Source organism: Hevea brasiliensis, chromosome 12 (assembly GCF_030052815.1).
Source record: "Hevea brasiliensis isolate MT/VB/25A 57/8 chromosome 12, ASM3005281v1, whole genome shotgun sequence".
NCBI classification, from domain to species: domain Eukaryota; kingdom Viridiplantae; phylum Streptophyta; class Magnoliopsida; order Malpighiales; family Euphorbiaceae; genus Hevea; species Hevea brasiliensis.
In genome coordinates, this window is record NC_079504.1 from 4,649,089 (window position 1) to 4,663,126 (window position 14,038).

At 29.3% G+C, this 14,038-nt stretch overlaps 2 protein-coding genes across 2 annotated transcripts; both read right to left on the bottom strand.

The window, feature by feature from the left end:
* Window positions 1-716: 716 nt before the first annotated feature.
* LOC110643626 (subtilisin-like protease SBT3) lies at window positions 717-3,139 on the bottom strand. The gene has a single exon (XM_058130882.1). The coding sequence runs from the start codon at window positions 3,085-3,087 to the stop codon at window positions 787-789; it is 2,301 nt and encodes a 766-aa protein (XP_057986865.1). The 5' UTR covers window positions 3,088-3,139; the 3' UTR covers window positions 717-786.
* A 7,597-nt stretch (window positions 3,140-10,736) lies between these two features.
* Window positions 10,737-13,219, bottom strand: LOC110672625 (subtilisin-like protease SBT3). The gene has a single exon (XM_021835443.2). The coding sequence runs from the start codon at window positions 13,154-13,156 to the stop codon at window positions 10,850-10,852; it is 2,307 nt and encodes a 768-aa protein (XP_021691135.2). The 5' UTR covers window positions 13,157-13,219; the 3' UTR covers window positions 10,737-10,849.
* Between the last annotated feature and the right edge of the window lie 819 nt (window positions 13,220-14,038).

Genomic DNA, 14,038 nt, shown 5'->3' on the forward strand with positions numbered 1-14,038 from the left:
AAATTCTAACAAAATCAAATACACCCTTAATTATCTCGTTGAATGGAGGTGATTACAGTGTTGTTTGGATGTTAAAATTTTATAAGAATTTAATTTAATTTATTTATTTTATTAATTATTTTTTAAAAAATAAAAAAAATAATTTTTTAATTAAAAAATTATTTGAAAATAATAAAATTAAACATGATTATATAAACATATAATTAAATTCTTTTATTTATTTCAAATAACTATAGGTCGATGGGATTGTAGAGTAAATATAAAAGTAGGGCAGATATCGAGTATAAGATACTCATTTTTCGGTGTGGGATCCGGCATAATAAATTCTTCAAAGTGTAATTATTTATCCGTTAGGCCTATTAATTTAATTAATTTAATAGACGAAAAGGGCAACCGGGAAAAAAAAAAAAGCAATTAGCCTGATATGTCTTATTTTCTTTTACTCAGTATTTTTTTATTTATTTAAATACGCTAATAATTAACGAATTACATAATAATTTCCGAACAAAAATTACATAACAATTCCCCAAAAAAGAACGAACTACATAATATTTTTATTATAAAATTAAAATAAATATATGGAGAGATTTAAATTCAAAATCACCTATACTATTTTAAATAAAAAATTAAGACTATAAATTTAAAATTTAAAATTAAATTTAAATTTAAATTTTTAATTAATTTAAATAAAAAAATTTAAAATAGATTAAATTAAATTTTCATGTATGAAATTGAATATTTTACCATTTGTTAACGCGTACAAAGGTAATTAATAAGTTACATATTCTAAGACGAAAGCGCCTTTGCAGGCAGGCCTGAGGCTACTATGGGACTCCTGACAACTCGTCTACCCTCAACATCAACCCAGCTAAGATCGCCAAAAACTACGCTTTCATTGAGCTGTCTTGGACCTTTTATGATCAGTTTGTAGTTTAGCTTCTCGTTCTTGGCTTTGAACTCCAACTTTTCTGGCATGACACGGACCTTTAACCCAATCATGGGCGTAACACTTGCGGTGTAAGTTGACTTTGCCTCTCCCACATTGGTCACTGTTCTGTGAAATTCTTGGACGGTTGTCAAACCCAATCTTGAGGAGTTAGAGTTGAAGAAGGCCACAAAAGAAGGATAGTTAAGGTCCAAAGACGGGAAGGAGCAATCGTTAGAAGGTGACTTTGTGATAGATTGGATTTGTTTTTGGGTGAAGTTTAATGCGCATAGGAGTTTCACGTAATCAGTTGAATTCAGGTCATAAATGAGCCCAGGGTCTAGTGCCTTGTTAGGATTCACCTGACCAGCTCCCATGTCCAAAGGAGTGGCCGGTTGGTTGTCATTCCCAATATCTTTGATAGGCCCTCGAATGTGATCCATGGTATTAGCAGTTGTCACCATCGCCGATCGGATAGCCGCTGGGCTCCATTCGGGATGTGCCTTCCTCAAGAGTGCTGCCACACCTGCTGCATTTGGGCTAGCCATGGATGTTCCGGACAGGATATTGAAGTTGCTGAATAGTGGTTCATAGTTGATTCTCATCACTTCAACGTTTTGAGGCCATGCAGCTAAGATTAAAGAACCAGGCGCCATAATGTCAGGCTTCATGACAAACGGGCAACTTAGGGATGGTCCTCTAGAGCTGTAGCTAGTGAGACTTGGAGCTGCTTTAATACCCAGATTTGTTTTCCGAAACTCCATGCTTGCCTGTGGCTTGGTGCTACTCTTGATGAAATCCTTGATAGTTTCCCCATCCTTTGGATTCACAAATATTGCTGGAAATTCGCTTAGGATAAAATATTCCAGGTCTCTGAAATTTGTTATGAAGATACCTCCGGTGATATTAGCGTTCCTCAGGTTTTCATATTGGTCGGCTAAGGAAAAATTCCTGTCTTGGCAGACAACAATTTTTTGCCTAACATTATTCAATTGTTCACTAAGACATGCATCCAAGAAAACAATTGGAACTTGAGTAGAAGTATAATTCCCAGGATAAAGAGCTAAGCCAGTGACTGAAACTCCATTGCCAAGTGTGAAAACCGCATCATATTCACGGTCTACAGTACCAGCTGCAACAGTTAGCACCCAGGGAATTCCGTTGTGTATTGTCTCAAATGAAGGCCCTTGGTTTCCTGCGGAAGTTGACACAAATATATTCTTTTCTAAGGCCGCAAATGACGCCAAGGCAATGGGGTCTTCATACAAAGGAATCCCGTCTAAGCCAAATGATAGGGATAACACATCAACTCCATCAATAATTGCTTGATCAATTGCAGCAATTATATCAGAAGAAGTAGCACCTTCGCCCCAAAGGGCCTTATACACGGCTACACGGGCCCTGGGAGCCACTCCACTTGCAGTTCCTGGGGCATAGCCAAAGAATGAAGCACCTTTCACAAAATTCCCAGCCGCCGTACTCGAGGTGTGGGTCCCGTGGCCGTCCGTATCACGAGTTGAATTCATGGATATGGTGATGTTAGGATCCCTGGCAATTAGACCTTTGTTAAAAAATCGAGCTCCAATGAGCTTCTTGTTGCATAATGAAGCGTTGAAGTTGGTGCCACTCTCACACTCTCCTTTCCATCTTTTTGGAATTCCAGAAATTCCACTGTCACTGTAGCTCTCACTTTCCGGCCAAATACCTGTATCTACGAATCCGATAATGACATCTTCCCCATAATTCGACGCCTGCCATGCTCCAGAATTGGAGGTGAGACCTAGAAATGTTGGTGTACGAGTTGTGTCGAGTTTAACAGGGAGGTCTTTAAAGGAGGAAATGTAGCCAGAAGAGTTCTTCAAGGCCTCAAGCTCAGAAGGAGAGAGATGAGCACTAAAACCAGAGATTGCATGGGTATAAGTATAGATAAGTTTAGAAGAGGAGTGTGAGGTAGGAGTAATGGTGCTTCTGATAGTAGATACTGCAAACGCTGAAGAAAGAGTGGCCAAATACCAGCTATGCTGGCTAGAGAAGGCTTTGGGCATGGCGGATAAATCCATGTGAACTATATAATTGTCTGTTTGTGCTAGTGTGTGGATGAAAAGTGAGAAACCAGCAAGGAAAAGCCACCCACAAGAGATAATATTGCAGTAAGTAGCCATGGATGAACAAGGAAGAGAATGAATGTTTTAGTACAATAACCAATAAGTGAAGGGGCCGTGTGCTTTTATACAGGGAATTGTATTTGAACCTGTAGATTCTTTTTCTGGGTTTTTTTTTTTTTTTCCTAACGGGTAATTTTGACTAAAATTTTAAGCGATTTACCAATTTTAATTGAAATTTTTATTTTCAAAAAAAAATTAAAATTTTTATTTTGACTCAATTTTATATTTTAGAATTAATTTTGGTCTGACTTTAAAATTAAAGATTTAATATACTAACGTGACAAATGAAGTGATGAAAATATTATTATTATGAATAATATTGCTAACAGAATGTAAATTTAAAATATATTGATTTAATAAAAATAATATTATTTTATATATTATTGCTTAAGTAAATTTTTATGTCAAAAAAGTTAAATATTTTGACTTTTTAATAATTTTTGTCAATTTTAGCCTGTGCTTTTTAATTATAACAAATTAATTAATTTTGATTTAATAAAAAATTAATGTTTTATTACTTAATGTAATTATAAAAAATTAATATTTATATAATATAATATAATAAAAAATATAATATTTACTCTCTCTTTTTTTATATTTCCTTAAAATGTATTTAAAAAATTTATTTATAAAAATAGATAATATTTTATTATATTTTTAAAAATTATAATTTCATTTAAGAACGTCAATAATAATAATAATAATAATAATAATAATAATAGTAGCGCATATTAATGAATAATTAATATATGCGTAAATGTGTATACCTATTATTGGGCAATGCTATATAGGAAGAGAGACATAGATGAAAAGAGGAAAGAGATGTCCTTTTACTAAAAAAAGTATTTATATTATTTAATATAAAAAATATTTTTTTTAATAAAGCACCCTACATCTACTTTTCTTTTTTTAAAAAATAATAAATTATTTTTAAAAATATAATTTAAAAATAATGAATTATCATAATAAACTATTTTTATTATAGGCAGAGAGGAGTGTGTGAGGGAGAGAGGCAGGGGAGAGAGAGGTCCTCTCCAAAAAAGAATAAATTATTTTTTATTATACAATGTTGTATAATCATTATTTTTTTGTAATTACATTAAGTAATTTTTTATTAAATTAAATTAAATTAATTAATTAACTATAATTAAAAAATTAAATAAAATTAACTAAAATTAATAAAAATAAAAAAATATTTAATTCTTCTTATATCATAATTTATATTATGTAAGTAATAATATATAAAATAATAATATTTTTTTTATTACACCAACAACAATCTTTAAGTTCACATCATATTAACCATCACATTAATAATATCATTAATAATAATAATATTTTAATTACATCATCTATTTGAAAAAATTAATTAAAATTAATAATTCACATAAAATTTTAAATAAAATTAACCGTTAGATTATTATTATTATTATTTTCAACTTGTCCCTTGTGCTGTTGTGCTGTTCATGTAGTAGCGAATAAAAACGGAGCCTTCGGACTGAGCCCATCTCGCGATTTAGCTCTTGACTTGGTCTCACCGATATTCCCACAAAATTTGCTGTCATTAGCTTAAGTGCGGTTGATGCTCAGTCTTAATCACCACCAAATTCAAGCTTAAGTTAATAGAAAAAGCAACGTTAAGATTCGGGGCGATATCAGGCAGGGGAAATTTTTATTTGCAATAATATATTAATTACATATTAAATCAGTATATTCAACTACATATAATAATAAATTATTTTTTCATCTTTATGTTATGATATAATTAATATTTTATATTTTAAAAAATAAATAAAAATATTTTTATGTTTTGATTTCTGTCATACACTTTTATTTATAATTTTTTTCTTCAATTTTTACTGTTAAAAATAATAAAAATATATTAATTTCTATATAATAATTTATTATTTTCTCCTTAAATTTTAATATTATAAACGTGTTAGTCCCTAAATTTTTTTTATTATTAATACTTTAGTTTCTTATTAATCACTTTTTATTCCTTTAATTGATAGTTAAATTGATAAAATAGATAAAAATAAAAATATATGATAGAATAGAATTTAAAATTGTTTTTATTTATTTTGTTTCTATTCGTTAAAAATTTCACTTCTAAGTAAATATTTTAATGTGTTTAAAATTTATTAAAATTGATGAAATCCTTAATTAAAATTAATAAATAATCAATGCATTAGAATATTAAAATTTTTTTTTTAAATTAGTATAAAATTAGTTGACAATAAATATTAAAACTAAGAAAAATTTACATTGCAAATAGAAACGAAGATGGATTAAATGAGGGTAAAAAGGGAAGAAGAAAAGAAAACATAGAAAAGTGGCACAGATCCCTATTAGAAAAGCTAGACCAATGGTACAGAAGCACGTTCAGTGAATGCGGACGTGCTTATCCTAGCCTCGCCCAAAACAGAGGTTTCCGTGAAAGACAGGGCAAGAGGACTGAGTTTTAAGCCCACCATGTGCCAGAGCAAGAATCCAAGCTTCATTAAATAGTGGGACTGTGGGAAACACCAGTGTTAAAAGATAATACATTGAATATTTGTAAAAATATTTATAATTTTTTTTTTATAAATAAGAGAAAAAATACATAAGTAAATATATTTATTTTATTTATAATTATTTTAAATAATAACATTTAAATAAATTCTATTATTTTGAAATTTATTATAAACGCAATAATTTTATTACAAAATCATTTAAATTGAGTTACTAAATTAGTCATTATATATAATGTGTTCATCATCTTTTCGTGGACAATTAAAATTAATCTAAAGATAAAATTCTATCTCTTTAAATGTCAAATAAATTCTGATATTTAATATGTTAACAATATCATATTTTAAGGATCAATTTATTTAATTTTAAATTATATAAATTGATTCATTATAAATCTTAAAGATTAAATTATAATTCTTAAAATAATTCTTAACTAATATTAAAAACAAGAAACAGTAAGTCAATTTCTTTATCTATTATTTTTTTAGGAGAAAGTGCAAAGAATCCATAATATTTATAATTTATTTTTCATCAACCTTCAATTTAAAATTATATTTATTTTTCCACTAACTTCGTCGGAAAAAATTATTTATAATAAATGAATTTAATTTAATTATCACACAATCATATTATTTTTAATATAATAATTATTTTTTAAATAAAAAAAATTAATTTTTTTTCACTTATTCCTCTCATTTGAAAACTATAAGAACTTAATTCAATTAATTTAAAAAAATTCAACTAAAATTCAAATATTTAAATATAAGAATTAAAAAAATTAAAATAAAATAATTATTGTCAATTCAAATTTATAAACATGAGATTTAAAAAAAAAATCAATTGTTTTAAATTTTTGTAAACTTCTAATTTAAAATAAGGTGATTGTAATTTTATATATAATTTTATATCATTATTTTGCAACATCTATTATTATTATTATTATTATTATTATTATTATTATTGTTATTATTATTATTATTACATAAGAGACAGCAAGTAAGCGCAGATAATTACGCAAACAATATATCTCCGTCATAAATTCCTAATCCTTGAAAGACAAGGCAATTTTTTCAAAGGAACATGAAATGTGCCTATCCATTTCTAAAGGTCACTTCAAAAACAAAATTTTAGATTTCTTTTTTTTTTTTTTTTATTACGGAAGAAGCTACTATGAAATGAATTTATACTTCAGGGGTCCTTTCAATTTCTTGAAAGAAAAAAGGGATTTTTTTTTTGTCAATTATTAAATGATTTTATAAAATCATAATACCTATTAGAATGGTAAAATTGAATAAAAAAAATTTAGATTGTTTTATTAAAATTAAAATTTATTTGGGCATAAGTCAATCATTGAGAAGTTCTGACAAAAAAAATGGAGGGACCATTGTGTTTTGCGATTTTTTATTTACAGGCAACTACATGTGACTGACGAGGACGGAACACGTTGATGGAGAGAGGGTGGCCAAAGAAGCCCCCGTCCACCGCCAAGGACAAAAACCTTTTTATCATTTTCAAACACGACCATTCTTTCGACGAAAAAAAGAAAAAAAAAAAACGACCATTCTGAACTTGGTGTCCCAATTTCGCCCAAGCATTATTGGTTGTTTTATCTTGCAATTTAAAGTTTTTATATTTTATTTTATATTTTATCCCATAGCAGCGGCATAGGTATCTGTAGAAAACGAATATTGCCTTTCGGATTCTCTACCTGATTGGGTTAAGGTTTGAGGCCATATGATTTTGGACTTCTAGTATTCTGGGTTGGACTTCTTGTTAGAATTTAGGGTTTTTCGACCATGGCCTGTGACAGGATGTAATCTCAACCTTTCAAGCCATTTTTTTAATGCAATTCTATCTTTTAATTAAAAAAAAAAAAGATTCTGCCTGAAAGTTCAAATTGAATTAAACATTTCTTCAAAAATGGCCCACCACAAACGTGGAATACAAGGTTTGCTAGACTTTCTTACAGCCCACCAAGACTGTTTGTTTTATCTTGCAATTAAAGGTTCATATTTTATTATAAAAGATATAGCAAATTTAATTTTTATATATAAAAATGTAATAAATTAATAATAAAATGTTAAAAAAGGAGAGACTTAAAAATTTATAACTTTAAATATTAATTTAAAATTGATCTCAAACATAATTAAATGAAAAAAAGAGGATTTACGTAATTAATCTAAACTAATTTAAGATTTTAATTATTACTATTATTGTATTAAATTCATTTTCTTAGTTTTATGAATGATAGGTCATCGAATTGATTGATTGTGAGGCTAACAATGATCTTTGCATACAAAATATTCGGTTGGTTTTGACAAATCAATAAAGTTAATTCATTTATATTTAGTAAGAACAAAATTTTTTTAATTGATAATTAATATTTAACTCTATTGTAAAGCATTTAAAAATTTTATATTATATAAAGAAATACGTTATTAAAATTAGTTGAAAAATAAAATTTATATTTCTAAATTTTTTAGCTTTTTCACAGCCCGCCAAGTTTGAAGTCATCTCAAATTCTCAATCACCTTTAGATTTATTTGTCATTATTATTAAAATTACTATTAAAACAATTATTTTTTGATATATTAATTAAAAAATATTAAAAAATAATTTAAAATTAAATTTAATAAATTTTAATTTTAATAATATTAAAAAAATAAAATAATTTTTTCAACGACATCTAAATTTATATTTTTATTTAAAAAAATAATTTCAAGTATTCACATTGTTCGGATCAATTACCATGTTTCCAAAACAGATTTATGCTCAGCACCCAAAGTTGATTCTTCTTCCGAGGCTATACACACAGCTTTTGGCTTTTATTTTTACTTAATAGATAAAGTTGGTCAACATGCTCCTACGCATTTTAAATATATTAAGGAACCAAATTTGAATTGTTTTTTGAGTTTAGCATTAATGAATAGGATCAGATTTGATTAATTTGAATAATCAAACTTTAATAATTGTGAAGGTTGGACCCTAAGCTTGATTACAACCTTATAAATCAGCAAACAGCAAATTTTGTAGTTTGGTTGGTTAAACAAAATCATTTTTTTTTTTTATTAGCAGAGGCTTTTGCCATGGGATAGAGATTCAAATCTCATTCAATTAAATGAGTGATATAAAAGGAACGGTAAAATACTTACGAAAATTACCTTATCTCAACACGATTAATGTTCTTAACATTCTTAATTCGTCTCAAATTCGATTAAAATTTAATTATTAATTATTCAAATTTGTGCTTAACTCGATTATTATTATTCAAAAAATTATCCAAACTCTTTTAATTTTATATTTTTTAATTAATAATTTACATAAAAATATTTTTATTAATAATTTATATTTTAAATTTTAATAAATAATTAAATTTTATTTCATTTAAAATAACAAAATATAAAAATTTTTATATATATATATATATATATTTGAATAATTAATAGTTTCGATAACTGATACTGAATATGTAAAATTTGAGTTTGATCCGAACTCATCACATATATTATTTCTGAAACTCAAACTCCGATTATATACTATTCAATTTTGTCTTATAAAATTTAATAAAGTCAGATGCCCAAAATTATGTTATTCGTTACCATTCCTAATTATTAGGATTTCTATAGTTAGGTGTTAATTGTAATAGTCGTGTGTTGTAATAATAATGTTTAGATTTGTCTGAGATTATTATTAATTAACTATTAATTTATTTTTTTGTGACCTTAATCTAATTTTATAAGACGAACTCTTTTTTTTTTTATTTTAATCTTTTGGATTGGGTTAGTTGAATTTATACAAAAATTTCACCTATTGTTTGGTTTATGCATTTTGAAAATATGCTTTGTTGTATTTCGGGTTCTACAGAGACGAGAAAAAAAAAAAAAATATTTGATTTGAGAGAAAATACAGAAAAGCAATAAAAATGCAGGGAAATGAGAAAAAATAGACAGGAAAGTGAAATAAATTGTTAAAACTACAAATTTAAACTGAATCAAATTAATTGATTCAATTTTATTCATCACATCCGTTGGATTCTCATATTTTAATATTTTAGTTATTTAATTAGTTCAGCTGGATTCAAAATTGAACTTACCATTAACATACCCCAATTCTCAAGGATTTGCCCCTCCTGGTAGATCTCGTTTTGATCTACATGGTGGGAGTTTCTGCTTGAGTCTCAATTCAAAGAGAGAGATAAATGGGATGTTGAGTGTGTACCGAAATAATTATTTTAGCTTATTAATTATTTTTAAATTTAAAATTAATTAAATATTAAAATTAATTTAATTTAATTTATTTTATTGATTTAATTAATGAAAGGTTTGAAGGTATATTAATAGATAATTAGGAGATAAATATCAAGCTATTATTTATATGCATAAAAAAATTTTAAAATATAATTGTTATCTCTACAATGACTATACTTAATAATTAATTATGATAGGTCCTATATATGTTTAGTAATGATCTATTATATATACAATAATTACGCTAAATAATTCTCATGCATATGCTTCTATATATGCTTTCTAAAATTAATATTATAATTAATAGCCTCAATAATTGGTATCGGTCCTTTTCGAAAAGGATATTTGCCAGAAATCAACGTTAATGTCAACTTTATTTTTCATTTTTTTTGTTGCATTTGCATATTTATCAATTCAAAAAGCTTCGAGATCATCATAATTGTATAAAATTCAGACCGTCTTTGAATCTATATCAAATTTTATTGAGTTTTGATCACATAATTATTAAATCTAATAATTAAGTGTTTGTCAAAAGATGATATTTTAAATTTTTCGTGCCGCACTAGTTTTGTCTCACCAATTTAATTAAAAATAAATCTTTCATATTTCTAAAAACAAAAACTTATGCATAATTCTAAATTTTAAAATATAATCAATAAAATCTTTTAGTAGTTTTTTTTAATATAAAATGAAGTTGCTTTCCTTAATTATTTTAAAACAAATGGAGTAAATTTTTAATTTAATTAGAAATTATTAACTATTCTCATAGTATTTGTTCTTCTCTTAGATTTTACGCTCATTTAAAAAAAAAAAAACTAAATTACTGTGTTTGAAAGGAACACTAATTTTTAGTACTTTGGTAAATGTTATAAATTTGCTTCTTTGAACTTGACATCCAATAAACTAGTTAGAGAAATTATTTATAGTAAACAGTTTGTTTTGATATTACACATAAGGTTCATTGGTTTGCCGATACATTAAACAATAATGCTGACAACTCCTCAAGCAATTACCAGAGGGGAAATTGCAATGGGGCTCCTAACAGTGTGAAACCCATTCTCTTCTGTCCAAACAAGGGAACCAAACTGGACACTCATTTTCTTGTCCCCTTTGTACTTTATAGTAAGACTATAGCTTTGCTTTTCATATATTTTACCAAACACCAAGGTCGTTGGTGAGATGGTAATTATCGAACCCTTTGGTGCAGTGACCTTAGCGTTATAAGTTGCCGCATTTTCTCCCACATTTGTTACTGTCCTCTGAAACTTCTGGACCAACACTGATCTTGTTTTGTTATCATACAAAGCGATAAAGGATGGGTAATTGAGATCAGGAGATGGGTTTGAACAATTGTAACTGTTTGATCTTGTAATAGCCAAAATTTGATTTTTTGTGTAATTCATGGAGCATAGGAGATTTACGTAGTCTTGTGGGGTGGCATCATAAATCAGACCTGGGTCCAGTGCTCGATTAGGATCAATTTGGCCAGCTCCCATAGCTAAAGGAGATGCGTATGCGAACTTTTCAGCACCGTTGTCTATGATTGGATTTTCAGTGTTATCTAATGGGTTTGCAGTGGTCATCATGGCAGACCGAATAGCTGCAGGACTCCATTCAGGGTGAGCACCTTTCAGGAGCGCAGCCAGGCCAGAAGCATGAGGACAAGCCATCGATGTGCCAGAGACCATATTGAAATCACTAGACAAGTATATGTTCAACCCAATTTGAGCTGAATAGCCATTTGGAACCCAAGATGCCAAAACTAAAGAACCAGGTGCCATTATATCCGGCTTCAAAATGTAAGGATAGCTCGGTGAGGGTCCTCTCGAAGTGTAAGAAGCTGCAGCCGGCGCAGGCTTTGTGCCCAGAATGGTTTGCTGGAACTTCATGCTAGCGGAAGGATTCTCATCAGTTGTGGCATATTTAATGACTGCCGGTGCATCACGAGAGCTAATCACAACGGAAGGACTATAAACACCACCTAATTCAAACAAAGTTGGATCATTTGAAATGAAAATAGCAGCAGCCACATTTGGAGAGGCTGCAATAGCATTTATTTGATCAAAAACAACCCCAATATCGTCACACAAGATGATGCCAAACCGAGCTTGAGATAACAGCTCAGTGGAGTTGCATTTTGAAAAGGTCTTGTTGTAAACCAGCGGTAGATTATTAACCAACGCATTAGCTGGGAACAAAGTCCATCCAATGATGGTTTGGCCATTGCCTAGAGTTAAAGTCCCAGCAAATGAGCGATCAATAGTCCCTGCAGCAACAGTCAATAGCCATGGAATACCATTATGCAAGGTCCCAAGATCTGGCCCTTCATTTCCTGCTGAAGATGAGACTACAACTCCCCTTTCCATTGCTGCAAATGAGGCTATGGCAATAGGATCCTCATATAGTGGAACTTGATCGAAGCCCATGGAGATAGAAATCACATCAACACCATCAGCAACAGCTTGGTCCATACCAGCAAGAACATCAGAGGCATAGCGACCCTCTCTCCACAGGACCTTATACATGGCTACTCTAGCTCGTGGTGCCATACCTCTGGCTGTGCCTGTAGCATAGCCAAAGAATGTTGCATCTTCAACATAGTTCCCTGCAGCTGTGGAGGAAGTGTGGGTCCCGTGCCCACCAATGTCCCTTGGAGAGTTCATTACAATTTTAATCCCAGGATTAGCAGCTAAAACACCTTTGTTGAAATATCTAGCTCCAATCAGCTTTGAATTGCACATGGAGGAATTGAACTGTTCTCCTTCTTCACAAATTCCCTTCCATCTGGAAGGTACTGCAGTCATACCATCATCTCTGTAGCTCTTGCTCTCCGGCCAGACGCCACTGTCGATGACTCCAATAATAATATCTTCACCGAATTTGGAAGCAGGCCATAGGCCGGTGAATGGATTGAGGGAAAGAAATTGGTAAGTGTGGGTGGTGTCCATTGTGGCCATCTTGTCTGTGTAAGCAGAAACAAAACCCGGGGAATTTCTAAGAGTTTGAAGTTGAGTAGAAGATAAAACAGCAGCAAAACCATGAGCAACGTTATCATAAGAGTAGACAAATGATGGTGGGAGATTTATATGATCATCGTGTGATGAGGAGACGTGATTGTTTTTGGTAGATTCGAGGGAATCACATGTTGAGGAGTACCAATCTTTATAGGTACTGAAGGTTTTGGGCATCAGAGACTTGTCCATATGAACAATATATGTGGCCCTGTCTACTGAAGTTGAGGTTGCAGCATGAGTGCCGAAGAAAAAAGGGCAGGCAAGAAAGACCAGGAAAAGGGGAAGCATCTTCATTTCTTTTTTGGCTATCTCTGAAGATTTTGCTTTGTTGCGTGTATTGCCATCTCATCATCCGCTGATATATATATATATAATGATTGCTATGGGACACTGTCGAAGTTTGAGAAGTCAATGGTGACGTAACCTGTCATCAAGTTTTGGTATGTCCAAGGGATCGAATGACAGGAAGGTGGAGAGTCAATTTCTTACTTTGCAAACTCAGTTTCCAGTAAATAATAATAATAATAACAATAATAAAGCTCTCGTTCGTTTGATAAATGGATCCCTCTCACCTCATTTGGTTCTTGGTCCAATCCAGAGGGAGTGAACAAGAAATTTTTGCCCAATTTTATAAATTTAATTACCTCTAATTTATCTGAGAAAAGGTATATTTATAAATTATTATTTATCTATATATCCATAATTTTTTTTTTCATACAATAAGTAAACATAATTCTTTCTCAATCTTGGCTATAACTACATGTATTTAGATTTTTGGAATAATAGACAAATCTGGAATAATAAGAAGATTACTTTATTATATTGGAAGTTTAATTTATTTATATTACTGTATTTATTCACACGCATTGCTAATTAAGAAAAATTACATTTACTAATTATTAGAAAAATGAAAAATTAAAATTATGTATAGTAAACAAATAAAATTTAAAAGTAATATTAAAGTTAAAATAAAATATAATAAAATTTAGCTAATTAATTTATATATTAAATTATATTTTAATTAATTTTTTATTTAAATTTAATTATTATAAATTTAATATATAAAATATATAATAAAATTTAAATAAAAATTTTCGAAATTTAATTACCTCGTATCACCGTCAAATCGTGTTTGAAAGGTAAGTGAGGTGAAGATGAGGAGGCAGAGGCTTACTT

Bases quoted from the DNA above. Each gene is read 5' to 3' on its own strand.
- LOC110643626 (XM_058130882.1), bottom strand. From the start codon at position 3,087: ATGGCTACTTACTGCAATATTATCTCTTGTGGGTGGCTTTTCCTTGCT.
- LOC110672625 (XM_021835443.2), bottom strand. From the start codon at position 13,156: ATGAAGATGCTTCCCCTTTTCCTGGTCTTTCTTGCCTGCCCTTTTTTC.